The sequence below is a fragment of the Arvicola amphibius genome, chromosome 3 (genome assembly GCF_903992535.2).
Source record: "Arvicola amphibius chromosome 3, mArvAmp1.2, whole genome shotgun sequence".
NCBI lineage: Eukaryota > Metazoa > Chordata > Mammalia > Rodentia > Cricetidae > Arvicola > Arvicola amphibius.
Genome location: NC_052049.1, coordinates 172,175,697 through 172,202,967, shown reverse-complemented (window position 1 = coordinate 172,202,967; position 27,271 = coordinate 172,175,697). Strand labels below are relative to the sequence as shown.

At 45.0% G+C, this 27,271-nt stretch overlaps 1 protein-coding gene across 1 annotated transcript in view; it reads left to right on the top strand.

Moving 5' to 3' along the window:
* The window catches only part of Col6a5 (collagen type VI alpha 5 chain), a 98,432-nt gene that overhangs the window by 1,736 nt on the left and 69,425 nt on the right, over positions 1-27,271 (top strand). Inside the window, exons 2-11 of the mRNA XM_038322736.1 lie at positions 547-1,206; positions 4,854-5,486; positions 8,885-9,445; positions 11,585-12,139; positions 14,678-15,253; positions 17,476-18,051; positions 20,041-20,381; positions 20,489-20,570; positions 22,872-23,014; positions 25,754-25,846. Of these exons, the coding sequence (XP_038178664.1) occupies positions 547-1,206; positions 4,854-5,486; positions 8,885-9,445; positions 11,585-12,139; positions 14,678-15,253; positions 17,476-18,051; positions 20,041-20,381; positions 20,489-20,570; positions 22,872-23,014; positions 25,754-25,846 (4,220 nt within the window). The remainder of the gene's footprint in view (positions 1-546; positions 1,207-4,853; positions 5,487-8,884; positions 9,446-11,584; positions 12,140-14,677; positions 15,254-17,475; positions 18,052-20,040; positions 20,382-20,488; positions 20,571-22,871; positions 23,015-25,753; positions 25,847-27,271) is intronic.

Genomic DNA, 27,271 nt, shown 5'->3' with positions numbered 1-27,271 from the left:
CCCACTGGTGACACACTGGTGACCCACTGGTGACACACTGGTGACCCACTGGTGACCCACTGGTGACACACTGGTGACACACCACTGGTGACACACTGGTGACCCCCATTCTCTTGTTCTGTTGTCCTCAGAAGATTCCTTGCACCTAAAATCTTCCTTCACTCTGCTCCTAAATTCTCCAGCCCCAGGCAACTGCTTATTCTCTGCTGTTTCCAAAAATAGTTATTAATCCTCAGACCATATTGGGAACGTCTGAGGTGCTACCATGTTATCAGTTTTGTAGTACAATATCATAATTTGGGGCTCCAGAAATAAAAAGAATGTCAGTTGCTTTCAGAAGTAGATTTGAGAAAGAAGAATAGGTTGGCTAGCTTTACTAATGTAAATGTGTCAGGAAAACAAGTGGTTTCTTCTGGTTGACTTCCAGGGAAAAACCATCTTTGGAATTGTGATAAAGAAAGCCACAAGGCCATGGTCCCAAGTGAATAGTGAGGTCTAAACTGTGATGGTGGCAATAAAACTGTGCTTGCTGTCTTTATTGCGCAGGACCGGGCCCCGAGTATGCAGATGTGGTGTTTCTGGTGGACAGCTCTGATGACCTGGGGAGTAAGTCCTTCCCATTTGTGAGAACTTTCCTCAGCAAGCTGATCAGCAGCCTCCCCATAGAGGCCGACAAGTACCGTGTGGCCCTGGCCCAGTACAGCGATGCTCTCCACAACGAGTTCCAGCTGGGCTCCTTCAAGAACAGGAACCCCATGCTGAACCACCTGAAGAAGAACTTCCAGTTCATCGGTGGGTCCCTGAAGATAGGGAACGCCCTGCAAGAGGCTCACAGGACCTATTTCTCTGCCCCCACAAATGGAAGAGACAAGAAACTGTTCCCCCCGATCCTGGTGGTGCTGGCTTCATCCGAGTCTGAGGATGATGTGGAAGAGGCTTCGGAGGCCCTGAGGGAAGATGGGGTGAAGATCATCTCGGTGGGGGTGCAGAAGGCTTCTGAGGAAAACCTGAAGGCTATGGCCACATCCCAGTTCCATTTCAACCTCAGGACGGTCAGAGACCTCAGTGCGTTTGCCGCAAACATGACACAGATCATCAAGGACGTAACTAAGTACAGGGAAGGAACGGCTGTGGCCCTGATCACGCCGCCAGCCCCAATTACACCTGCAACCCTAAGCACAGCAGCAACTGATGCTGGAAAGACAGGTAGGAAACCCTTGAAGAGGAACCCAATCCTCATGGGCACGGTACCTACCCACCCTTACCCATGGCAGCTCTCGCCTGGTATTCACGACTAGCTGTATTGAGCTGCTGGGAATTTCCATACATCTGCCTTTCCTCTGCCTCTGTCTGTGCCATATCTCCAATACCAGTCCTGTTGTTTTCCTTTGCCTTTCGGCAGAACAGCTCCATCATTGAAATCTCAACCCCACATTCACCTCTCTTGGGATGCTTTCAGTTTAGGTCCCGGCATTCCTTGGGCACATCTTATGGCAGCAACATTTCCCATAATTTTCCATCTCTGTTTGTCCCCGTCCTATAAGCATGACCGGGGAGTGTCACAAGGGCAGAATGGGCAGCTTATGTTAATTTCTGTATCTTTTGAACCTAAGCGAGTGAGCTGGTGTTCTGTTTCTTACTATGAATAGATGAAAGTCTGACTGTCATAGGCAACAGAAACCCTTCTGGATGGTTCCTTTTCCTTCATATTTCTGGCGATGGAGCCTGATGGGCAGTATTTAATAAGTGCCAGTCAAGGACCACATCAAGACTAGCATATCCCACGCAATGGGAGTGAGGACCGAGGAACAAAGGGCTTGTCGCCACATGTTCATGCATCGTGCCACACACGCAGCACAGGGGTGACCCTACTGGTCAGGAGTGTGGTGGGCTGCAGTCTCGGGCTTGTGTCTGCCTAGTGGCTTAGCCCTTCCTGTACCATTTCTTTTGAGGATGTCTCTAATGAGCATACCAGCGCCTGCTCCAGACAAAAGGCACTTGCTACCCCTCCAGCCATGTTGCCAGTCATTTTACAGTGAAAGCTTTCACATTTAGGACTAAATATCTCATATTTCATGTTTTTAACATTAGGATGTGTTTCTGCAGTGCATCAGTAGCGCTTTTAGGAGACTCTGAAGTGCTGCTATTACTTAATAGTATATAAAGACGTGTCTCTCCCAGGAGGATATACCTTTAAAGTGAAGAAATACCGGGGAAGTTTATCAAAGGCTTATGGGTATGAGTGAGAGCCACCTGGAAGCAGGTCAAATTGAACTGACTCAGTATCTCCCTCACTTACAGAAATCAAGACCTCAGCTGATACCCCTCCTATGTGAAATTCTCCCATTTATTCTTCTGAGAACCCCTAAACTTATGAGACTGTTCCTTCCTCTTAGACCCCCCCCCATCTGTGCTGATATCTACTGCACTGGGGGCTACTCAGGATCAGCATTTACCCCAGCTGTCAAGTGTGACCTTAGGGTAGGGTGGTGACCCCGGCCATGCAGCATGTCCTTTGGCGAGTTCTGATTTCCATTCCAGAAGCCATCTCTGTTACCTTCTGGCCTCCACTTAGCAGGTGCCTGCTCTGCCTTTTCTTTAGCTCCTGGGAAACCCTAATATTTCACACACACACACACATGCACACGCACACGCACACGTGCACACACAAAGACCTTCTCTTCTTTTACCTTTATTATTGATTCCCTCGGCCCAAAGATGGAACGCCACTAGCTCTCACCTTCTTATTGAAGGGTGCTATACTTGTGTCTCAGGTGAGTTTTCTATGACAATTTCAAAGCAGAATGCCCTTGAGTCTATTATCACTGAAGAGATGGTCCTTGAAAGCATCAGTAAGAAACAAGAAAAATAGGAGGCTGCACATGCAGTCCCGGTGATGAAGCAAATGGGCCAATCAGCTCTAGGCAGGTATGTAACAAGGATGCTGCCCTGGTGAGAAGCCTGGTCAAGTCTCCGGAGTATGGTACCAGAATCCTCAGCTAAGTGGACTTCCCCAGCTACTCTCTGACTTTTAGTCTGGTCTCTCAGGGACAATGGAGCTTTGTCACCTTTTAGGGGGCTCCATGTACTGATCACATTTCTCTTACTCCTTGTAGTACAAGACAGGGTACTGCCTGGAAGGATCCCATCCTTCCCTTCAGAAGTTAAAGCAAGGGCTATCATCAGTGAAGTCTGAGTTTGGAGTATGGCTGGGCTGCTTAGGACCTTGGGTGGTTTTCTTAACTTGAGAGCTTCCGTTCCCTTCCTTGCACAGGGAGGAGAATGGCATCTGTCTTCTAACAATGGTAAAATGACCTGTGAAACTGTTTATTGCTATTGATAGTAACAGCTGATGGCAAATAAATGCTGGCTTGAGGAGATCATGCTGGGAGTTTGACTTAGCCAGAGGTGGGATTCGGAGTGAGGCTTAGGAGAATTAGTTTTAATTAATTCTCTACAAATAGCCTTGTTCTCACACCAGGTGCCCGACACTGGAGGGCTAGCCATAAGTGAGACATGTTTTCTGTCTTCTGGGGTCAGAGAAGCTAAGGGGTAGCTCTTGGCAAGATTAAGCTTGTCTCTTGACTGCACTCTGCACAAACACAATTCAGTCACCCATGTTTGGAGTAGTTGTTAGCTGCGAACATGGTCTGCTTTGCCTTAGACTCCAGATTCTTCCAAACAACTGCACACATGACATCTCTTCTTGGATGCCCAATGGTATGTAAAATCTAGCATGTCTGAGATGGAACTCTTGAATCTTACCTGTAACTCATTCCCACTCTGTCTCAGAAGGACACACTGCCACCACCCATTCAGATGTGCAAACCCTGAGTCCAGGAGTTTCCCGTTTCTTCTTTTGTATCCAATCATGAAGTCTTCTGCTATACCTAATCATGTATCAGAACTAATCTCTTTGCTCCTTTGTCTGTTGTTATCCTGTTTAGAACCAGCATTTCCTTCCTGGGCCAGGGAAGTTGCTTGTTGTAACCTTGAATTCATTATTTTCCTGGAGTGATGCTTAAGAAATTTGGAACAGGTCATGTGACTTTCAGGCGACCTGGACCTGCTTCCCTCTGACCTGATCACCATTGTTCCCTTCTCCCAGTGACTTGAGCCACTAAGTACTTCTTGCTTGTCTCCACCTTTTGCTACTCTACTACAGTTTCTCTTTCTTCTGGATTTCCTACCATTGAATCCTACATTTCCTCCAGTGTGATCCTTTCAGAGAGGCCTACCCTGACTTCACATCTCACCTCACATAGGTCAGAGTCTCCCCTGACCCCGCCAGCAGCAGAGGCAGCCAAGCCACCTGCTTAGTTTACGTTGTAGCAACTGTCACCACTTGGAAGAAAATAATTTGGCCACCACGGAGTATGAGCTTGTTGAGGTCAGAAATACATCAGCCAGTTCACCCCCACATGTCAGAATGTGAGCGTAGTAGCGACGAAGGTAGTGGCAGCCGTGATGGTCACATTGCTGGTAAAAGGTGGGTGTGGGGACATGGTGGAGGTGGTCATATTGGTGGTGGTAATGGGGTTGAGCTTCATGTGCTGGTAGTGATGATGGTTGCACTGGTGGCTGTTGTCACACTGGTGGTAGGAAGTATACTGGCAATGAAGACGTTGCCAGAGATGGCAGCGGTTGCGGTGGCTGTAGCATGTGGCAGGAAAATTGCTAAGTATAGAAGAAAGAGTATGTACAAAGCCTCTGAATTCAATGGCCTTGCTAAGAGGAAGCAGTTCTAACTGGGTCTGTGGTAACTCCATTTCCCTTAGTGCCTTAGCAATCCTTGAAGTACCCTTCTCTCTAGGCCAGTGGCTTCTAACCTTACAACTTTTCTGTCTCCACAGTTCCTGTTCCCATATCCTGCCAGAGAGACTCCCTGGCTGACATCATATTCTTGGTGGACGAGTCAGTGGGGACCACACAGAATCTGAGGGACCTTCAGAGCTTCCTGGAGAATGTCACCAGCTCTGTGGACGTGAAGGACAAGTGCATGAGGCTTGGGCTGATGAGCTATAGCGACAGGGTTCAGACTATTGCGTCCCTGAAGTCAAGTGCCAACCAGTCTGAATTCCAGCAGCAAATTCAGAAACTCTCCCTCCGGGCTGGGGGGTCGAATGTGGGGGCCGCCATCGAGAAGATGAGGAGAGAAGGTTTCTCAGAGTCCGGTGGCAGCAGGAAGGCACAGGGCGTCCCTCAGATTGCTGTGCTGGTCACCCACAGGCCATCGGATGATGCAGTGCGCGAGGCTGCACTGGACCTTCGCTTGGATGGCGTAACTATGTTTGCTCTGGGCATCCAAGGGGCCAACAGCACGCAGTTGGAAGACATAGTGTCCTACCCTTCCAAGCAGAGCATTTCCACACACAGATCCTACAGTAACTTGGAATCATACAGTGGGAACTTCCTGAAGAAGATCCACAATGAAATCTGGACCCAAGTTTCTACCTATGCTGAACAAATAGAACTCGATAAAACTGGTATGTCTGGAAAGCTCTTGTTATTATGGACTAACGGGCATAGCTGCCCAGTGTTAGGGCTGGAGCAGGCATTGACCAAAATTTAGTCCGGGGGCTTGTAAGGGTTGAGAAAACGCCGAGAAGCTGAACTTGGGGGTAACGGTTGCACAGCTATCAATATGCCAAAATCCATTGAACAATATACTTACAATGGATTGATTTTATAATGCGCACACCGTGCCTCAATAATATGGAATATGTGAGTTCGAGGCCAGCCTGGTCTACAAGAGCTAGTTCCAAGACAGGCTCTAAAGAAGCTGCAGAGAAACCCTGTCTCGAAAAACCAAAAAAAAAAAAATAATAATAATAATATGGAATAAAGCCGTACACATGATGCAGAAAACATTTTTGTAGTGTAGATAGACGTGAAGAAGGAACAATAAGCTGTCGTCCTACCCTCAGATAACACTGGACTCTGCGTGTTTTCTGGCTTTAATGAGGGTGCTGAGGATCAAAGGCGGGCCCTCGCCGGATGCAGCCAGCACTGTCCTGGCTGGGCTCTCAGTTGGTGTGACAAGCAGCAGTGACTGATGACTAGTGATGCTAAGTGTGTGAGCGCAGAGGTGCAGGGTGGGCCAGGTCATCGCTGCGACGTGCTGTGATGCACGTCCTCCTCTCTTCACCATCCCCGGCCACTGCCTCCGTCCTCCTGGCCAATGCTTACTTCTTTATTAGATTAAGCATCAGTTCACGGTGCTCGCTTTTCGGGTTTGCAGATCACTCTGTGCTTTACAGATGATTGTGATCTCAGCCTCAGAGCTCTAAGTAATGACTTCATAGCGTTAGCCCCCTGGATCTGACTTATTTCCAGTATCATTTATTTCTTAGGGAATGTCTGCACAAAGCCTACAGCAGTGTCGGGAATCATCAGTTGCCCCAAAACTTCCAATGTAGGGAGAATTCTAAAATGGCCAAGTTGCCCTGTGTTTGAAAGATTGGCCTATCTACTTAACTAGATAATGGGATATGACAGCGTCAACATGTGCTACCCGTTTCTCACGAATGACTGCAAAGAGAAGTGATTGCCTGTTGAGAAAGTTAAAATTAGCTGGGCATGGTGGCAAGAACCTATAATCCCAGCACTTGGGAAGTGGAGCAGGGGGATCAAGAGTTCAGGGTCATCCTCAGCTACATAGATAGTCCTGAGCTAGCTTCAGCAACATGAGACAAAAAAGAAGAAGAAAAGAAAAGAACAATGTAATAAAGGAAGGGGCATTATAGCAGACTTTCTTAGACCACCAGCCCCCAAATCATGACATGGAGACTTATTATTAATTCTGATTGCTCAGCCTTAGCTCAGGCTTGGCTCCCTAGCTATTTTAACTTCCCTTCATTTGTTTTATTCATCTACATTTTGCCTCGGGGCTTTTCACCTTTCTTTCATGCTGTGCTCTCATACTTTTCTGCTTCCTCCATGTCTATCTGGCTGCCCCCAGCTCGGTATCTGGCCCCCTTCTCTCTCTGTCCACTAGCCCTGCCTAGCTATTGGCCATTTAGTTTTTTATTAGATCCATCAGGTGTCTTAGGCAGGCAAGGGAAACAGCAACACTTTACATGGTTAAACGAATGCAGCATAAACAAATGCCACACATCTTTACATAGTAAAAGAAGGATTCTATTCTGCAACAGGGCATTGAGAGGTATTTTGTTTAAAATAATTGTCAAATTTCTATGATGTGACAGGCCTATGAAACAGAAGCCAGGCTTAGATCTGTCTGAAAGCAATTTTCTGTGGTAGGAAACAGGTTATGCTCATGAAGAAATCAATTCTGGAAAACGCTACAATGAAAATATGGTGATGGAGCCATGTGTGGTGGCGCACACCTTTAATCCCAGCGCTTGGGAGGCAGAGGCAGCTGGATCTCTGAGTTTGAGGTCAGCCTGGTCTACATAATGAGTTCCAGGACAGCCAGGGATACACAGAGAAACCCTGTCTTGAAAAAAACAAGAGATAGAGATGGAGGGTAAGAAGGAAAGATCAATCTATTTATCATCTATCTATCTATCTATCTATCTATCTATCTATCTATCTATCTATCTACCTACCTATCTGTCTATCTGTCTATCTATTTATCTATTTCTATATCTCTTTGTCTGTCTGTCTATCTACCTGTCTGTCTATCTATCTATCTATCTATCTATCTATCTATCTATCTATCTACCTATCTATCTATCTATCTATCTATCTATCTATCTATCTATCTATCTATCTATCTATCTATCTAGATATTTAGATAGATAAATAGACAGACAGGTGATAGGAGAAAATAGAGCGATAGGATAGAGAATGGCTAACATGTCTCAGCTAGAAGGGAAGTGAAGGCTTATTTTCTGAATTGGCATGTGACTTGGTATATCTACAGTGAGAAATATTTCAAGGAAAAAGGAATAGTGCAAAGGTCCCAGGATACATTTAAAGACTAGAAAGTCTGGGCCTTGAGAGATGGCTCAGCCATTAAGATCATCGGAGGACCCAGGTTTGATTCCCAGCACCCACCTGGGAGCTCAAAACACCTGTAATTTCAGTTCCAGAGAATCTGGTTCTGGTCTCCACAGGCACCACACACATGTGACCACACACATGTGATGCACGGGCACATGTGCAAACAAAACACCCATGCACATATTAAAAAAAAAAGAATCGAAAACCCAATGTGATTAAAACCAAATGAGTGTAGTGAAGAATTGCTGGGACTAGGGCCAGAGAGGGAGGCGGGAGCTAAGGCTGATGTCTAATTTACAATTATAAACAAATGATAAAAATCACTGCTCTGATTTGGGCTTTGCTGTAGTAGTTGCTCAGGGAAGAAGTAGTCACAGCTGAGTACGGGGTGCCTGCCTGAACCTGGGAGGCAGTGGCAGGAGGATCATGAGCTCAGGGCCAGGCTGGGTGACATAGAGATTCTGACTATAAACAAACCAAACCCAGAGCACCCAGAACACATGGTTTCTGATCCCATACTTTCCCCCAGGAGGCCGTTAAGACATAGACTCTAAAGAGGTGTTTGTCAAAACTCATCAGATGATTCTGCTTATAGCCTGGAGGCCTGGGAAATCTGGTTCTTGCTCTTCCTTTACTGGCGGTGTGGTCTTAGATAAATCACTATGCTTTGCTGTGCTTCAGTGTTTTCCCAAGATGGTGACACATTTCAGAGGTTAAAATGGTTAGAAAGGTCCCCAGAAAGAGTCCAGGCTCCACATAGACACACAGGTCCTGTTCTTTAGACCCTGCACAGACTCATGCTCCACACAAAGCCTCGAACAAAGTTCCCTCAAGATGCTCTTTGATTGGCAGAGAACACACCTACTTCCCACTCTCTATGCCTACTTCCCACTTTCTATGCCTGTTTCGTTTTTAGGCTGTGTGGATACAAAGGAAGCAGATATCTACTTCCTCATTGACGGCTCGTCCAGCATCCTTAAGAAACAGTTTGAGCAAATCCAGATATTTATGTCCTCTGTGATAGACATGTTTCCCATTGGTCCCAACAAAGTCCGAGTAGGAGTCGTGCAGTATTCACATAAGAATGAAGAGGAATTTCCCATCTCTCTCTACATGGATGCCATAGCCTTGAAGAAGGCTATTTTTAACATCAAGCAACTCAAGGGTCGCACATTCACTGGGAAAGCCTTGGATTTCATACTGCCAATAATAAAGAAGGGAAAATCAGAGCGGGCAGATGAAATCCCCTGTTACCTCATCGTACTGACTGATGGGAAGTCAGAAGACGGTGTTCTAGAACCCGCCGACAGACTCAGGGCTGAACATGTCACCATTCATGCAGTTGGGATTGGTGAGGCGAATAAGACCCAACTTCAACAAATTGCCGGGAACGATGAAAGGGTCAACTTTGGGCAGAATTTTGATTCCCTAAAGAACATAAAAAATGAAATTGTCCACCGCATCTGCTCTGAAAAAGGTAAGAAAAACAAAATGAAACTCAGAAAGGGGCGCATAACAGTCACATGAGAATGGGAAGGTAGCTCAACGGTAGAACGCTTGTCTAGAATGGATGAGCCCCAGCCCTGCAAAGCAAAACAAAACCAAAGTTTGGTGTTGCAGAAGGTAGCTGCGGTTCTCACTGGAGGGGAAAGAAAAAGATGCAAAGTATGTGTAACTTTTCTGACCTACTGGGGATTAAATCCAACAAGCAAATGAGTGTACCGAGGGCAGAATCCCATATAATGAACTTCATCTTCCTTCCCCCCATGTCGCTAACAGTAATCCAGTTGTCGTATACAGCTGTAGTCTATAAGCCTGCTGATGAGAAGGACCGGTCCCCAGTGTTTCCTTGATGCCAAGGAAAGAGAAGGGCTTTAGGAAGCATAACATAGAGTGTGCCTTGGATCTTTCTTAGAGGAGAAGGTTCCAGACTGGTGTGAGGTGGCAATCACATCTTTTCTAGTTCAGGTATCCAGTCACTGACAAGGAAATGAGTCTTAAATAGAGAGGGCAGAGTGGGATGTTAAGAAGCCTAAGCCTAGAGGCCAGAGAGTGGTAATATGCCTCAGAGCAGGTACTGAAGGGACAAGGCAGTGTGTCTGCGTGGGGACTAAAGCACTCTGACATAAACACTCCAGTCTCAGGGGTACCGAACCTTATTGCTCATTTCTCTCTCACGTACTGGTCAGGCTGAGCAGTTCAGGTCTAGCCGACAGGCAGCTGCTTCCTCCTCTAGGCAGGAGCTGAATGCTTGTTAGCTCCCTCTGTGGAGAGGCATCTGAAGGGAGCTTGCTGCGCTCAGCTGTTTGGATGGCAGGCCCGGAAGAGGCTGGGGCACTGCTGCTTAACTATGGGTTCAAACTTAACCAAGGGGTCATGTCTGGTTGCAAGGAAGACTGAGACAAGATTTTTCTTCTGGGCAACCATGTGCCTGGATGGAACTTGATTAACAGGCAAGAACGGGAAACATATTAGCATACTAGAAGCAGTCCCTATCACCTAGCCCCTGTGAATGGTAACTGTATATAAAATGTCTATTCCTTTATATATGTCATACAAAGTGGCACCAACACTTCACTGTACCTTGCGGCTTTGTTAAGGCCATATTCATATTTTTAATTTTAAGTGATTTTATCTACTTTTATCTTATGTGTATGAGTGTTTTATCTGCATGTATATGTGTGTACCATGTGGGTGTAGTGCCTACAGAGGTCAGAAGAGGGCGTCAGAATCAATGGGGCTGAAGTTATGAATGATTGTGAGCTACTGTGTGGGTGCTGGGAATTGAGCCTGGGTCCTCTTCAAGAACAAGTACTCTAAACCACTGAGCCATCTCTGCAGTCCCAATAACATCTGTTTTCAATAGTTTATAGAAGTTGGTCTTATATATATATGTATACATGCCTATATGTATATGTGTATGTATATGTATGTATACCCTATTCCAATAAGGGCCATCTACAGTTTTATGTGTAAGTAAAGAAATAGTCCCTGATGAATTGATACATGTGTGTACTAACGCATGTATTATCACCACTAAAAGCTTTTCTCTACAATTTCTATGTATTAAATGACTTACTTATCAAGCCATTTAAAATTATCCCAGAAAGCAATGCTGCTTTAAGATTACTTAGAATTATGTTTTTCAAGACTATATTTAAATCCTGAAATATTAGCCCCATAAATGTTGAGACTTGGTCACTTTGGCTCTGGTTAGTTGTATCTCTAATGCTTATCTTGAGTCTTGGTGTTTATATACACTTAAAAGTTATGCACAGAAGCATGATGAATGGACGGAGGATGGCTGGATAAATGAAATCGTGTATGAATGATGCAAGAACGGTGAATGAGTGATCGTGTGTGTGCAGGACTGAACCTAAGCTTCAGAAGTGTCATTGCCTTTTGTAAATTTCTTGGATCATCCTCAGTGAATTTCTGTGGCCTGCAGGCTCTTGTCAGTGGGCTTCTTCTCCCAAAGTTGCAAATAAAAATTCCAAACATAGCAGCAATTCCCTGAGTTGATTTTGAATTTTTCTCATAAATTCATTTATGATTACTAACTGTTTCCATGTACCCTGAGAAGCACACCAATTTCTGGCCTTTTTCTACCACACAGGATGTGAAGACATGAAGTCTGATATCATGTTTTTGGTGGACAGTTCTGGAAGCATAGGGGATGTAAATTTTGAGACAATGAAAACCTTTATGAAAAACCTGGTGGGGAAGATCCAGATTGGTGCCAACAAAACGCAAGTTGGCGTTGTTCAGTTCAGCGATTACAATAAGGAAGAATTCCAGCTGAATACATTCTTCACACACAAAGAAATTTATACTGCCATAGACAGGATGTCGCCTATCAACAGAAACACGTTGACGGGAAGCGCACTCACCTTTGTGAATGAATACTTTGACCTTCCCAAGGGGGGCCGTCCCGGGGTCAGAAAGTTTCTCATCCTCCTCACAGATGGACAAGCCCAAGATGAAGTAGGGGGTCCTGCGATGGCTCTCAGGAACAAAAGTGTGACCATCTTTTCTGTGGGTGTGTATGGTGCCAATAGGGCTCAGCTGGAGGAAATCAGTGGGGATGGCAGCCTGGTCTTTCATGTTGAGAACTTTGACCATCTGAAGGCGATAGAGAGTAAACTCATCTTCCGCGTGTGTGCTCTGCATGGTAAGTGTCTCTGCCCCCCTTCAAGACTCCAGTGGATCCCTAAGTTCTTATCTATGTTAGTCATATTCAAACTCACACAACAGCCGAGGAACAATTCTGTAGCTAGTTTGGTACGAATTAATCTTGCTTTCAGTGAATTCAAATCTATTCTGATAAGGTCTCCAAATATTGCACTACTTCCGGCTTTAATCCTTACAAACCTGGACTTTTACATTGTCAGTTTTTAATATTAAATGATTTTAAAAATCAGTTTAGGGAGAAATTTATGGAGGGAAGGTGAGAGGGAGGAAGGTGTAGGAGGGAGGGAGGAGAGAGAGAGAGAGAGAGAACTGATTTAGTAGTGGGCTGACCCGAAGTGGGAAGAAGGAAGAGTAGCTGCCTCTCAAATGATTGGTTAAAGGACTGTTTCATGGCTATGTGTAGCCATTGTTGGGCAGAAAGTAATAAGAAGCATAAATGAATCTGCCTTTTAACCATATTAAATGGTTCCCAAACAACCCTGATCTACCAAAACATTGCTCCTATTTAAATACACAGTCCATTTTTCAGAATTGATATTTTTTCTTCTTCTTAACTTCTGGTAACCAGGCATTCATCCACTCATGCACTATCACTTGGGAATTTTTGTTCTGTGACTTTCTACCTGGTTGCTTGTGGCTCCCACTTCTATCTCATAACTCAGAATTCTTTTCTAAAAGTATTGAGCAATCTTCAGTTGGAGCCAATATATACATACATATATATATATATATATATATATATATATATATATATATATATATATATCTCCTATCAAGTTCAGTCTAGAACTTGCTATCAATCTGCACAAGGGCTGAAGACGCACACCTTGAAATCTGTCACACACTGTTATCCATTTGGAAACAGCTAAAAGGGTAAATGGAAGCTTCACTTAGTGTGCTGTGTGTTCTCCTGGCAGCATAGAAACAGTCACTGGTTTCAGTTAGTGTGTTGTGTGTTCTCCTGGCAGCATAGAAACAGTTACTGGTCTCAGTGTGTGTGTGTGTTCTCCTGGCAGCATAGAAACAGTCACTGGTCTCATTCTTTGAAATCATGTGTTTAGATTTTTAGAAAGCTAACAAATGAAAACCTCATTGCAAATGAGTTTTAGGTGCTTTCCGTTAGCAACCTGACTGGAGTCTTTTCTTCCTCTACGGTGGCGATGCTTTCTAGTCTCAATAGTGTTGAGGTATACTAAAGAGTCAGACCTTCAATGTTAGAATCTTCCTTTTGATAAATACTAGCATGGGCAGAGCCCTGTCTAGAGCAGAGGGCTAAACTTTGGCTGTCTCATGGAGTAACAAACTCATAAATGTTTTTCAAGTTATGCCCAGTCACCAGGTCTCAGTGAAACCTTTGGCCCAAGCTTTCTCGGGGATAGCCTGAGCTTATCTATGGTGTCTGGGGCTTGAAAACTTGAGAACATCACTAGCGGAAATAAAGACTGGAGGTAAAACAGGCTGGTGGACCATGAAGGAGAAAGGGAACTGTGGAAGGCCTAGGTCATGAAGGAAAGGAAAAGAAAGATCACTAGAGTCTAGACTTTCAGACCACCAGAATGGTCTATTGGCTTTGAAAATGGAAAAGGACTTTAGACCAGGGAAGAGGAAATGAGAGCTTCCACTCTTCCCTACCTGTGTCTATTCCTTTACTGAGTTTGGATTCTGGAGGTCAGGATGGAGTGCACATAGGTGGGGAATTCCATAATGCACATGGGAAGGTTTGGGAACTGGGGGCACAGAAGACAGCTGGAGCCAGAGAGAGTGGCAAGCAACTCCCAACCTACACAATGAGCTCCCGTACTCTTCTAGATAGCAGTCCATTCTGCAAGCGCTAGCATGTCTTGCTGTCTGCTGTCCTTGAACTGGTTTCTGACGTTGCTTTTCTGCTGAAAGTTGGTTAGCAAAGGTGCCGTGGGGCCCGAGACACAGCAGAACAGAGTGGTGTGGCGCAAGGACCGCCAGGCCTAAGGCCCCTTAGGAAGGGTACACATGGCCTCAGAATCCTGCTCTGGCAGCTTACCCTTGAATGAGCTTGGTTTCTTTCTCAACAACACCTACCTTGAAGAGCCAAATGAAAATGCTCAATTAGCTAAGTGCTTGCCACAAAATCATGAAGATCAGAGTTTGATCTCCAGCACCCATTTGAAAAAGCCAGATTTTGCCACGTGCCTGCAATCCCAGTGCAAAGGGGGTGGGGACAGGCAGAGCCAGCCAACCTCACACACTTGGTGGGCTCCAGGCCAGTGAGAGATCTTGTTTCAAAAACCAAGGGAGATGATGTTCTGAGGAATGAAATCTGTGGTTGAATGTTGCCTTCCATATGCGCATACATGTGCACATATATATGCACACATATGAACACACACACACGTACAAAATGGTAGGATACTAAGTGAGGGACACGGATGGGGTGGGAGTGTCATGTACCTAGATCACTCATGAGAAAGGTCGACTGCTTTCCCTCTTGTGTGTAGAATGCATGATGGAGTTCGTGACTGCCTGTTGCTTACTTTTTCAGATTGCAAGAGGATTGAACTCTTAGACATCGTGTTTGTCCTGGACCATTCAGGCAGCATAAATTCACAACAACAAGAAAGCATGATTAACCTCACCATCCACTTGGTGAAGAAGGCAGATGTTGGCAGGGACCGAGTCCAGTTTGGAGCTCTCAGATACTCCAACGATCCTGAGATTCTTTTCTATCTTAACACATACTCAAGCAAATCAGACATCATTGAGCACCTGAGACGACGCAGGGACACCGGAGGGGGAACCTACACTGCCAAGGCTCTCCAGCATGCAAACATCCTGTTCACAGAAGAGCATGGCAGCCGCCTGAAGCAGAACGTGAGGCAGCTGATGATTGTCATCACGGATGGCGAGTCCCATGACCGAAATAAACTCAATGCCACAGCATGGGGACTAAGGGACAAAGGCATCACCATCTTTGCAGTTGGTGTAGGAGATGCCAACCAAGATGAACTGCAGGCCATGGCAGGGAAGAAGGAAAACACTATCCATGTAGACAGTTTCGACAAACTGAGAGACATTTACATGCCTCTGCAAGAAACTCTGTGCAACAGTTCACAAGAGAGTAAGCCGCTACCACCGTTACTTATCTAATAGTTTATTCTTTGAGAATTGCATTATTAGGTGTTTTGGTCATATTCACATCAACTAACTCCTCCCAGACCCCCACCCCCCACATCCACACCCCAGCTTCACGTCTTCACATTTGGGTTGCCCACATACTTATGGATGTGGGACCAACTCCTGGGGCTACATCCTTAAAGGAAACTGACTCCCTCACCCCAAGAAGCCATCTACTGCGAATAGTCCCCCAGTTAAGTGTGGGGGCTTGTGATTCCCTCCAACCTCCACAACAGAATGTTGCCTAATTGATCTTATGCAAGACTCATACAGTCATGGCTACCGTGAGTTCATGAATATGGTGGTCCTCTCATGTCTCTAAGACACTGCTTTATATGGGCCCTCTTCAACCTCTGGCTCTTAAAAATCTTTCCACCCCCATTCCATGATGGTATCTGAGTTTTGCAGTGTGTGATACACACGTGTACATATTCATGTGTGTGCGCTCAGGTGTGCATACCACCCCTTCCCCCACCATCTGTCCAGTTGCCATGCAGGTCACTCTCAACCGTTTTACCCATACTGGATGATATCACACCACTGTGCACAGTATTTTGGAAGCTTTTGAACTCTATCCAAAGGTTATGCACTTCTTCCATCTCATCTATTGCCTCTGCCCTTTTCATTTCTTCCTTAATATCCTGAAATTTTTCCACATCTTGGTGCACGTTGTTCTATACATTGCAAATACTCGGCCCGTCACTTACTTGCCTGCATTTCAAACATCTCACAAGTTTAAACTTTTGTTTGCTCCATGTCCTCCTACTCCGGAACCTCTGTTTCTCATGGTATTAGCACTTAGTGCTTATTTTTGTGTTTCCTCATCTTTATCAATCAAAAGACCGAGTTCCCTGGGCTCATTATTGTATTCCTGCCAAATCTAGCATATCTCTAAGACTGCCCTTGTCTTAGGAGTAAGGATGCTACTTTACTCTTATCTCCCATGGTACCTTTTGGAAGTGGATGCTGAGATGGAGTTTGGGATGCACGGTGTTGATTAAGGAGCCACACTTGAGAAATAAAAAGGAAGGCAGGGTAGGCAGAAGTCAGACAGTAAGGCGTATCCAATGACGCTTTGAAACTAGATGCTCCAGAACAAGCACTTTCCAGGAGAGTTTTCCAACATCCCACCAAGATGGCCAGGATGGGGTGAGAAGGGAATGCCGACTGCCTGGGGACAGGCATGTCATTGGCAAGGCATCATTGTAAGGAGGCAGACCCTGAAGGAGCTGGGAGCTGGAGCCTCCACTGACAGAGGAAGCTCTATCTTCCTTGAAGGCTGGTCTGGGCAGCTCAACTCTGTGTCTGCCCCTCTGCTTTTCAAAGAATTGTGTGACATTGGGCAGCCAGTGCTTACCATTTGTGATTTCCTTTTTGCTATTCCTACCTGAACCAGGGAGTCTGGCTATAACTTGGGGAAAGTTACCCCTTGGCTCTGCAATATTTCACATTGAACTTCAGGGAGATGTCCCGTGCTCTATTTCTAAAGAATACACACTTGTCCCATACACTTCTAATATTGAGGCCATGACATAAAAAACTACAGTAGAGAAAAAGGAGTATATTTGAGTTTCTACAAGTCCAGATACACCCCTTTCTCCATAGTAACTATGTGCTCTTTTACCAGAATTCCATTTCTACACTTACAAAATTAGAATAATGTGTCATAAGCTGGTTGGGACTGTTTACTGTGTTATTGCATGCCCAAAGCTTTTGGAAATGATACTGCTAGATACATGTGTAATCTGGCAACATCAGTTAACAATAGGAGTTTAAATTAAACACAGTGCAGTTGCTACCTAGACTGTTCCTGTCTGCAGACATTGAAGAGACTTCCAGGCTTGTAAAATATCTCTTCATGAGAATACTCAATCTATCCAAATTACCTACTTCCTTTCTGAACAGCTTGCAAGATCTTTTCCAATAACTCAGGCAAATATAATTACACTTTGAAAAAAATGTCTATTATCTTACCCTTTCCCGCTGTTTTTTCCTTCTCTTTGAGGTTCAATCAGTGTGCCTCTCTTCAGTTAATTTATCTCAATTTGCTGCTAATGCATAACAATTTAAGTATTTAGCAAAGCAATTTAAGCACCCCAGTAAAAGAACAATTTAGAATGATGCATGAGGAAAATAATTTATTCTTTATTTTCCTTTCTGTTCCAGCCTGTAACCTTCAGGAAGCTGATGTGATCTTCCTTTGTGATGGCTCTGACATGGTGTCTGATTCAGAGTTTGTTACCATGACAACTTTCTTGTCAGACTTAATTGATAATTTTGACATTCAGTCTCAAAGAATGAAAATCGGGATGGCTCAATACGGGAGCCGGTATCAGGAAATCATTGAGTTGGAGAGCTCCCTGAACAAGACTCAGTGGAAGTCTAGGATCCAAGCTGTGGCCAAGAGCCAGGGCTTTCCACGAATTGACTTTGCTCTTAAGCATGTGAGCGACATGTTTCATCCCTCTGTCGGTGGGAGGAGAAATGCTGGTGTTCCTCAGACTTTGGTTGTCATCACGTCTGGCTCTCCCCGCTATGATGTGGCAGATGCAGTAAAAGCCCTGAAAGACCTCGGCATCTGTGTCCTGGCTCTGGGCATTGGAGATGTTTATAAGGAACAACTTCTGCCCATCACAGGCAACTCAGAAAAAATAATTACTTTCCAAGACTTTAATAAATTGAAGAATGTGGATGTGAAGAAAAGAATGGTCCGCGAAATCTGCCGGAGCTGCGGGAAATCCAGTGAGTGTCTGGTGTTATTTGATGGTGGCTTCCTGTGCCTCCATTTCCCGAGGCTGTCTCATGGGCTAGACCCTATGGAATCCATTTAGGGTAGTATGTAATGAGATGAGACATCAATTGCTGCTTCTCCCTGGAAGCTCGTGATTAGCCAGCCTTCCTCAGTGACAGAATTGGGTATAGAGCATGAGGGGGTAGGGTAGGGCTGTGTCCTGTAGGGATCCCTGTCCCCTCACGACCATCCAGAGTTTACACTTCTCTCAGTACTGAAGCTCAGTTTTCTATTGTTACAAGTCCTCTGGACAATGTCCTTCATCCAGTAGGATGTAAGAAAATGAACATTCACTATTGAAATTTTGTTTCAACGTTGCTAAACTAGTAGAGGACTGAGTGTATATGTGGTGTGTATGTGTATATGTGTATATGGTATGTGTATACTTTTATGTGTGTGTATACAGCAGATGTTTTCTTTAAAATTTTTATGTTTTTATTATTTTTTCATTTTGTATATTGGTGGGCTTTTTTTGCATGCATGTCTGTGGACATGCCTGCAGTGGCTTTAGAAGCTAGAAAAGGGTATCAACTCCTCTGGAACTTGTCCACATGTATGTGTGTGCACCATGTGGGTACAGTGCCCACAGACGTCAAAAGAGGGTGTCAGATCCCCGGAAACTGAAATTACAAATGGTTGTGAGTTTCCTACTGTGGGTACTGGAAGCTGACTTGGGTCCCTTACAAGAGCAACAAGTGCTCTTAATTCCTGAGCCATTTGTCCGGCCCTATTTTGTTTTGAAGAATAACATCTATATGATCATAACATAGTAAAAATTTCAGTTGTCTTTACAGATTATCCAGTCCACAAACACAAATGGCTGCAAAGACCTCTTGGATATAGTAGAGGAATCAGCTTGGCAGGGTGTGAGGTCAACAAAACAGTGATCCATCCAATATGGATGCCACTGATCAGCAGAGATGGCAGTAGCCACAGGGGACTCAGGTTCTGTGCATTTGGGGCTGGGACTTAGGGAAGCCACATGGCAGCATGAGTTCCTCACTGTGTGGAATTTGTGCATGGGCAGTAACGCCCCCATACTGCCATCCTCAGAGCTATGATGCCCAAGCCTGCTTCCCCCTCATACAGCATGAATCAGTCTCTCTAAGGGCTCCAGATCTTTCCTGTCCTGTTTGGGTACTTGTGTGGAGGGAAGTGGCAGAGGAAGGGAGGGCCCTGGCTCTGGAATTAGAAAGCCAGAGTTCCAACTCTGGAACAGTGCCACAATATTCACGAGTCACAGTCCCTTAGTCTAAAAAGGGACAACTGGCAAGGATCAGAGGGGATCCAACATGCAACTTGCTCATTCTGTCTAGCTGGGGGAACGTGTTAAATTAGTTGACAGCGCTTACAAGCTGGAGACTTTGCATTAAAAATATAGATTTCAGGCTTTACTTTCAAAACGGGATTTAACAACTTGGGGCCTCATTTGCCGCTTGGCTGCTCTCAGCTGTTGCTGGCTGTGAACAGACATGAGGTTCAGGCTGCTCTCCAGATAACTGTCTTCACTCCCTAGCCATTTTTAACGTCTCTGTATTATCCACCTAACCTTTGCAGAACTTTGCGTTTGTGACTGCTAGGCATGGAAAAATCCCCAGGACAGTTCAAAGTTTGTAACATGTTATGATCCTACGAATCAGAATATGTCATCATTAAAGGCAGGAGAATTCACCCCCACATATAAAGCTGTTAGCAATGAACCTGAACCATGGTTTGAACCACAAATAACTACTGGAACTTATTGCGTTTGAAACGGGACGGAAGGAGGACATGTGTTCTATATTGGTAGAGTAGCCAGTACCTTTGTTTTGGAACATACTCTGGGTACTAGACCCCCCAAGAGTCCAACTGTATAGCATAACAGAATCCCTTCTCCGATGCTCCCTCCCACCCTTATGCCTGTTTACTAATTAACATGGCTTTGTTTCTTTGGTCACCAGATTGCTTTGTGGATGTAGTGATTGGGTTCGACCTTTCCAGTCACCTCCAGGGCCAGCCTTTGTTCCAGGGTCATCCCCGCTTAGAATCATACCTCCCAAACATCTTAGCGGACATCACCTCCATCAGAGGGGTGAGCTGTGGAGCAGGCGCAGAGGCACAGGTGAGCCTGGCCTTTACGGTGAACAGTAACCAAGAGTTCCCAGCCAAGTTCCAAATCTACCAGAAAGCAGTGTTTGACAACTTGCTGCAAGTCACCGTCCGTGGCCCAACTCATCTGAACGCCCAGTTCTTGCAGTCACTCTGGGATGTGTTTGAGGAGAAATCTGCCTCCAGGGGCCAGGTATTCTCACCACCGTCTGTTCCCATTCCCCATCCCACATCCATTCCTCCTTGCCCAGTTACATCTCTGGCTTCACTGCCATCCTATTTCCTTCTCTCTTTCTGCAGGTGATGCTTATCTTCTCAGATGGTCTCCAGGGCGAAAGCATCAGCATGCTGGAGCAGCAGTCGGACAGGCTCAGAGAAGCAGGTATTGAGTTGAAAATGCAGACACTGAAGATGGAGCGTGGGAACAGGTGTCTGCCACACGTGTTCCAGATCTTGGGGCCGGTGTAGCCATTTGCAGAAGATGATGTTGGTGACTTGTGTGGAGTCCTTTGATCCCCACTTTTCTTCCCTTAATGCTGCAATGCTGTAGTCAAGCATTTACACCTATGACCCTCATAGACACGCATCCTGCTGCTTGGACTGAGGCTGTTTTGCTGAGATGAAGTAGTTGAGGAAGGAGAAGTTTATTCTGGCTCATGTTTGGAGGGATACAGTCCATCATGATGGGGAAGGCGTGGTGGAGGCAGTTTCATGGTGGCATGTCCTCCCATGTCCCCAAGACTGTCCTCCCATAGTCCCCTGAGACTGTCCTCCCATGTCCCCGAGACTGTCCTCCCATAGTCCCCTGAGACTGTCCTCCCATAGTCCCCTGAGACTGTCCTCCCATAGTCCCCTGAGACTGTCCTCCCATAGTCCCTGAGACTGTCCTCCCATAGTCTCTGAGACTGTCCTCCCATAGTCCCCTGAGACTGTCCTCCCATAGTCCCCTGAGACTGTCCTCCCATAGTCCCCCGAGACTGTCCTCCCATAGTCCCCCGAGACTGTCCTCCCATAGTCCCCGAGACTGTCCTCCCATAGTCCCCGAGACTGTCCTCCCATAGTCCCCTGAGACTGTCCTCCCATAGTCCCCTGAGACTGTCCTCCCATAGTCCCCTGAGACTGTCCTCCCATAGTCCCTGAGACTGTCCTCCCATAGTCCCTGAGACTGTCCTCCCATAGTCCCCTGAGACTGTCCTCCCATAGTCCCCCGAGACTGTCCTCCCATAGTCCCCCGAGACTGTCCTCCCATAGTCCCTGAGACTGTCCTCCCATAGTCCCCGAGACTGTCCTCCCATAGTCCCCAGAGACTGCCAGAAGCATCACCTCAAGCAAGGCTTTCATTGCTCCCTAACGGTCCCTTTCAGAGAACTCAGATTTTTTCTGATTCTGTCCATCTTATCCATAATACCATGAACTCTGACACAGGAAGAATGAGCCTGAGCCCCTTATCTTGTCATCCCAGTACAACAACTGGTATACAACAAGTTCCCAAGAAACAAAAGCTTCATGGCAGGATGGATGAGTCAGCTGGCGAGTGGATGAATGAATGAATGAGAGAATGAGTGACTGAAATAATATGCTCATCTGAGATAGGAATCACAGAGTCTGGGTTCCTGGAAGGCAACTGTTGCTAATAGGTATTCCAGAAAATTCAGAGCCCTCCCATCAAGATAAGACCTGTTCTTATGTATGAATGCCTGGCTTAGCGAGGCTTGTTTCTAGCCAGCTTTTCCTTCCTTCCTTCCTTCCTTCCTTCCTTCCTTCCTTCCTTCCTTCCTTCCTCCCTCCCTCCCTCCCTCCCTCCCTCCCTCCCTCCTCTCTCTCTCTCTCTCGTCTCTCTCTCTCTCTCTCTCTCTCTCTCTCTCTCTCTCTCTCTCTCTCTCTCTCATTTCTTTGGTTTTTTTGAGACAGAGTTTCTCTGTAGCTTTGGAGCCTGTCCTGGAACTAGTTCTTGTAGACCAGGCTGGTCTCGAACTCACAGAGATCTGCCTGCCTCTGTCTCCTGAGTGCTGGGATTAAAGGCATGTGCCACTGCTGCCCGGCTCTAGCCAGTTTTTCTAACTAAATTATCCCATTTCTCTTTAACTACATTTTATCTCTGGGCTTTTTCCCCTTTTCATTCTATAGAATTTCTTACCTTCTTACTCTGTGGTTGCCCCTGGCTTCCTCCTCTTCTCCTTTTCTTGCTCCTCACTCTTACTCTAGATTTCTCCTTCCATTTTTCCTCTGCCCACCAGCCCCACCTATTCCTCTCTCCTGCCTTGCTATTGGTCATTCAGCTCTTTATTAGACCAATCAGGTGCTTTAGGCAGGCAAAGTAGCACAGCATCAAATTAAACAAATGCAACATAAAAGAATGCCACATATCTTTGCATCATTAAGCAAATATTCCACAGGTAAATGGATGTAACACATCTTAAACTAATAAATACAGCCCTTTTCAGTTGATTTGTCAATAGTTTCTCTGGGATGTTTTTTCTTGGAGGAATTTATGCTAAACTCAGAGACCAGAGTCTAACATGTTCTTAGAAATCCAGGTGAGTCTGCTGTTGGGTGTTTGTATGTTGAGAATTTGGCTTTCTCTGATGTTCTCCTTTTCTGTTTCTGGTTCTTGTAATGATCAGTGGAATTTCTTCTGTTGGGTGAACCCTTTGGTTTCACACATGCTGTTTTTACTAAACAGGACTGGATGCTTTGTTGGTGGTGTCCCTTGATGCATTGGCTCAGGATGAGTTTTCCAGCTTTGAATTTGGAAAAGGATTTGACTATAGGACTCACCTGACCATTGGAATGACAGACCTGGGCAAGACACTTTCCCAGTATCTGGTGAGTTGTCAGTTATCTCAAGTGCCACAAGAATCCAGTTGGAATGCTGTCGTTGGTCTCATTAACTTAAATACATGAATTTTGGATGTTAAAATATGCAAAAGACCTTAACATAATATTTCCCCCAGTGTTCTCAAGCATTGTAACTGACATGTCTTAGTTTATTAGTAAAGCTAAATTGTTTTTAAAACTACATTTGGGTTTTATTATTATGATTGAAATGTAATATTTACCATCTCAACAATTTGAAGTATACAGTGTATGGTTGTATTAGTCACTTGTCTGACAAAAGCAGCTTAAAGGGTTTGTTTGCACCTGCAATTGGAGGGTATAGTCCATCATGATGGGGAGGCCAGGCAGCAGGAGCTTGAGGCAGCTTGTCACACCACATCTACAGCCAGGGGTCAGAGGGTGGATGCTGCTGTAATTTGATTCCTCCTTTATCCAGCTTGTGGAATGGTGCTGTAGCAGCCTATGTTTAGTGTGGGTCCCACTGTGGGCGGACTTTTCTTTCCCACCCACTAGTTCCCAAGTACCAACAGGGAGATTCAATATTAATTATAAATGCTTGACCAATAGCTCAGGCTTATTACTGTCTAGCTCTTACAACTTAACCCATTTTATTTATCTACATTCTGCCATGTGGCATTGCCTCTCTTTTATCTTGAACCTCCTGTTTCTTCTCTATGTCTTATTGGCAACTCCTCTGACTCTGACCTTCTTCTTCCTAGGGTCCTTAGTCTGGTTTTCTCAACTTTATCCTGTCCAGCTATTGGCCAGTCAGTTTCTTTATTAACCTAATCACAGCATAATTTATACAGTGTATAGAATGATTATTCTACAGCATCCCACCTTAATTAACTTAATCTATAAAATCCCTCAGACATGCCAGAGGTTTTTTCCATGGTGATGATAAATCTTATCAAGTTGACAATCAAGGATGACCACTACACTAGCTAATGTGTACATTGCTGTCCAGTAGACCTCTAGAAAGTTTTTATTTTATGGGAAATTCTGAGAACCCACAATTGACAATGTGACCTTTTTGTATCCCTGCCCCTGCAGAGCCTGGCACCCCCAGCTCGACTTCCTGTTCATAAATGTTTTTCAACTTGAGATTTCTTATATTGGCATCATACAGTATCTGTCTGTCTATGACTGACTCCCACATTGTAGCATGTGACAACATTCCCTTCTTTGCTTCATTGCCTTTAGCCATTTGTTTCTCAACTGACATTTTAGGTTGCTTCTACCTCTCAACTACCATGAATAATACTGTGATGAACACACATGAACAAACATCTCTTCACAATTCTGTATCCAGTTCTTTGGTATATGTACTCACAAGTGGGGTTGTGGAATATAACAATTCTGTTTTTAGTGCTTTAAGGAACACAGCTAATGTTCTCCATGTCATTCAAGTTCTATTTTCTCCACATCTTCCTGGACACTTGATATATTTTGTTTCCTCCCACCTTAGGGTTTTATTGCTGTGAGAAGACACCATGACCATGGCAACTCTTAGAAGGAAAACATTTAATTAAGAGGGCTCACTTACAGTTTCAGAGGTTCAGTTGATTATCAGCATGACAGGGAGCATGGTGGGAAACATGGTGGCATGCAGGCAAATGTGATGCTGGAGCTGAGAGTCCTTACACCTTCATGGATAGGTAACAGGAAGTCAACTGACTCACTGGGTGGTATTCTGAGCACAAGAAACTTCAAAGTCCACCTCCATAGTGACATACTTCCTCTAACAAGGCTACACTCAAACAAAGCCACACTTTTTTTTGGGGGGGGTGTTTTCAAGACAGGGTTTTTTCTGTAGCTTTGGAGCCTTTCCTGGAACTAGCTCTTGTAGATCAGGCTGGCCTCAAACTCGCAGAGATCCACATGCCTTTGCCTCTTAAGTGCTGGGATTAAAGGCATGCGCCACCTCTGCCTGGCTAAAGCCACACCTTCTAATGAGATTTTGGGAGTCAAATACATTCCAACTACCACACCTCCCTTCTTTCCTACTTTCTTTTTTCCCTTCTACTTCCTTCCTTCTTTCCTTTTTGTTCCCTTCCCCCACTCCCTCACTCCTTCCTTTCTTGGATGTTAGCCATCCTACTACATATGCGGTAATATAACATTAAAGACGTCTGTCTGTCTATCTGTCTGTCTGTCTGTCTGTCTACCTATCTGAGACAGATTCTCACTGTGTATCCCTGACTGGCCTAGAATGCTCTTTGTAGATCAGGCTGACCTCAACTCAGACTGATCTGCCTGCCTTTGTCACCTGAACATCCTGTAGTATTAAAGTTTTGATTTGCATTCAAAACATAGGTTTTTTTTTTTCTGTCCTTCCATTCATTGTCATATCACAGAGTGGATGTATAGGGAACCAAAAGATCAATCAGTCCCTAATGTTATTGAAAAGCCCCCTATAATTTATGCAACAGAAATTCCAGGAGATTGTCAACTAGGAATCAATATGTCTCAATGCGGTTGGTGCCCTTCCTATTAACTGAGGTTGTTTTCTGTTGAGAGGGGACATTGCCCACGCAATCTGTTGGCTAGGTGCCCTCTCTGCAGTTGAAGTCACAAAGTCCTCTTATTGCTTGCCCCATCCACCCCCCCCCCAAAGACGGAGCCTGGGTTTGTGGGTGTTTATGATGTGTCTGAATAGGGTTCTCATGTAAGAAAATCCCTGGTGATTGTCACTCACCCCCCTTCTCTCTTTTCCCCCCTCTCTAGGGAAACATTGCAGAGAGGGCTTGTTGCTGTACGTTTTGTAAATGTCCAGGGATTCCAGGACTTCAAGGGACCCGGGGACTTCAAGCCTCCAAGGTGCCATTTGATCATGATCCTCTTTTCTCTAGCATGCCTTGCTTTTTCATGAGCGATGCTGAAACTGAATAGCTGACATTGCGACCTTTGCTCCAGAAAATGTAATTGCCTTGGCATTTTGTATAACTTCCACAGCGTAGGAACGGGTTCAGAAGGGCTCGCTTCTGACGCTGCCACTGAGAACAGTTCCCCTTTTCCTTCCGTGGTCCTGGTGAGGTTGCTTTTTGGGTTTGCAATTTACACTTTCTAAATCTGTTTTAGATGGTCTGAGAGGTGTTAAAATGGTGGAGAGAGTTGGGTTTCCTCAACGATAAATGAGATTGAGCTGCAAGATAAAAGAGCAAATTATCCAAGATCAATTATACAGCAATAGAATGGAAAATGCACGATGGCATTTCCAATGAAAGACTGTGTCAATGCAAACAAATGAACTACATTCATTAAAAAACATGAATGAATTTCTACCCACGCAGTAATTTCCAGAGAAAGCCGATAAGACAAAGCACGAGAATAGATAGGTTGGATTCTGTTTATTAAAATGAAGCTTTACTGTCTGAGAATACAAGCAACGAGATATCTTCAAAGTCCAGGAAGTATTGCCCTACGTGTTAACAGTGCACTCCCGAGGGGGCTGGGGTAATGGGTTCTGGATACATGCGATGGGATGGCCCAGTGTCTGCGACTGGCAATGTTCCAGTTCTTGGCCCTAGGTGCTAACTGTAGAGATGCCACATATAAATGCTGCACCAAGCTCACGTTGTAGCAATGGAACTGTGCCTTTCTATTGTATTCAGTTTATATGCATTTTCAGATGGGTTTTAGGTCTCACAGCAAAAGGACTTTTTGCGATAAACATTTATTTTCATCTTAACGATTTTAGCCTGTGTTTTCCTCCCTCAATATTTCAAAAGGACTTAAATTATTGATTTGGGGGTGGGCTTGACCGTACCATGGTGCACCTGCGGAGGTCAGAGGACAACTTGCAGGAGTTAGAGCTCTCCTTTCACTTTGTGAGTTCTGGGGATCGAACACAGGTCATCAGGCTTGGCAACCGATGTGTTTACCCTCTGAGTCTTCTCTGTCCAAAACAGATCGATGAGAATACTTGCTGAAATTTCTATTTTGTCTGTCACTGTTGAAGGATAATTTATACAGAATGTTTTGCTGAACTGTCATATTCCATTTATGAACTCTCCTCCTGCATGTCAACAGGACTGTGCTTTGGGGGCGCAGCAAGGATCTGTGTTGTGGGGGAAGTGGGGGAAGCAAACCTCGATGAGATCTTTGTTACAAGTTAAGTCACAAAGCAGAAGCAGCTAACCTAAGGCTCAGAGAAAAGTGGCATAGTTTAAATAAGGCTGTCAGAAAAGCAGAGGAAAGTTGAACAGGCCCTTTGGAGGTGTTTATGATTTGTCAACGATGGAG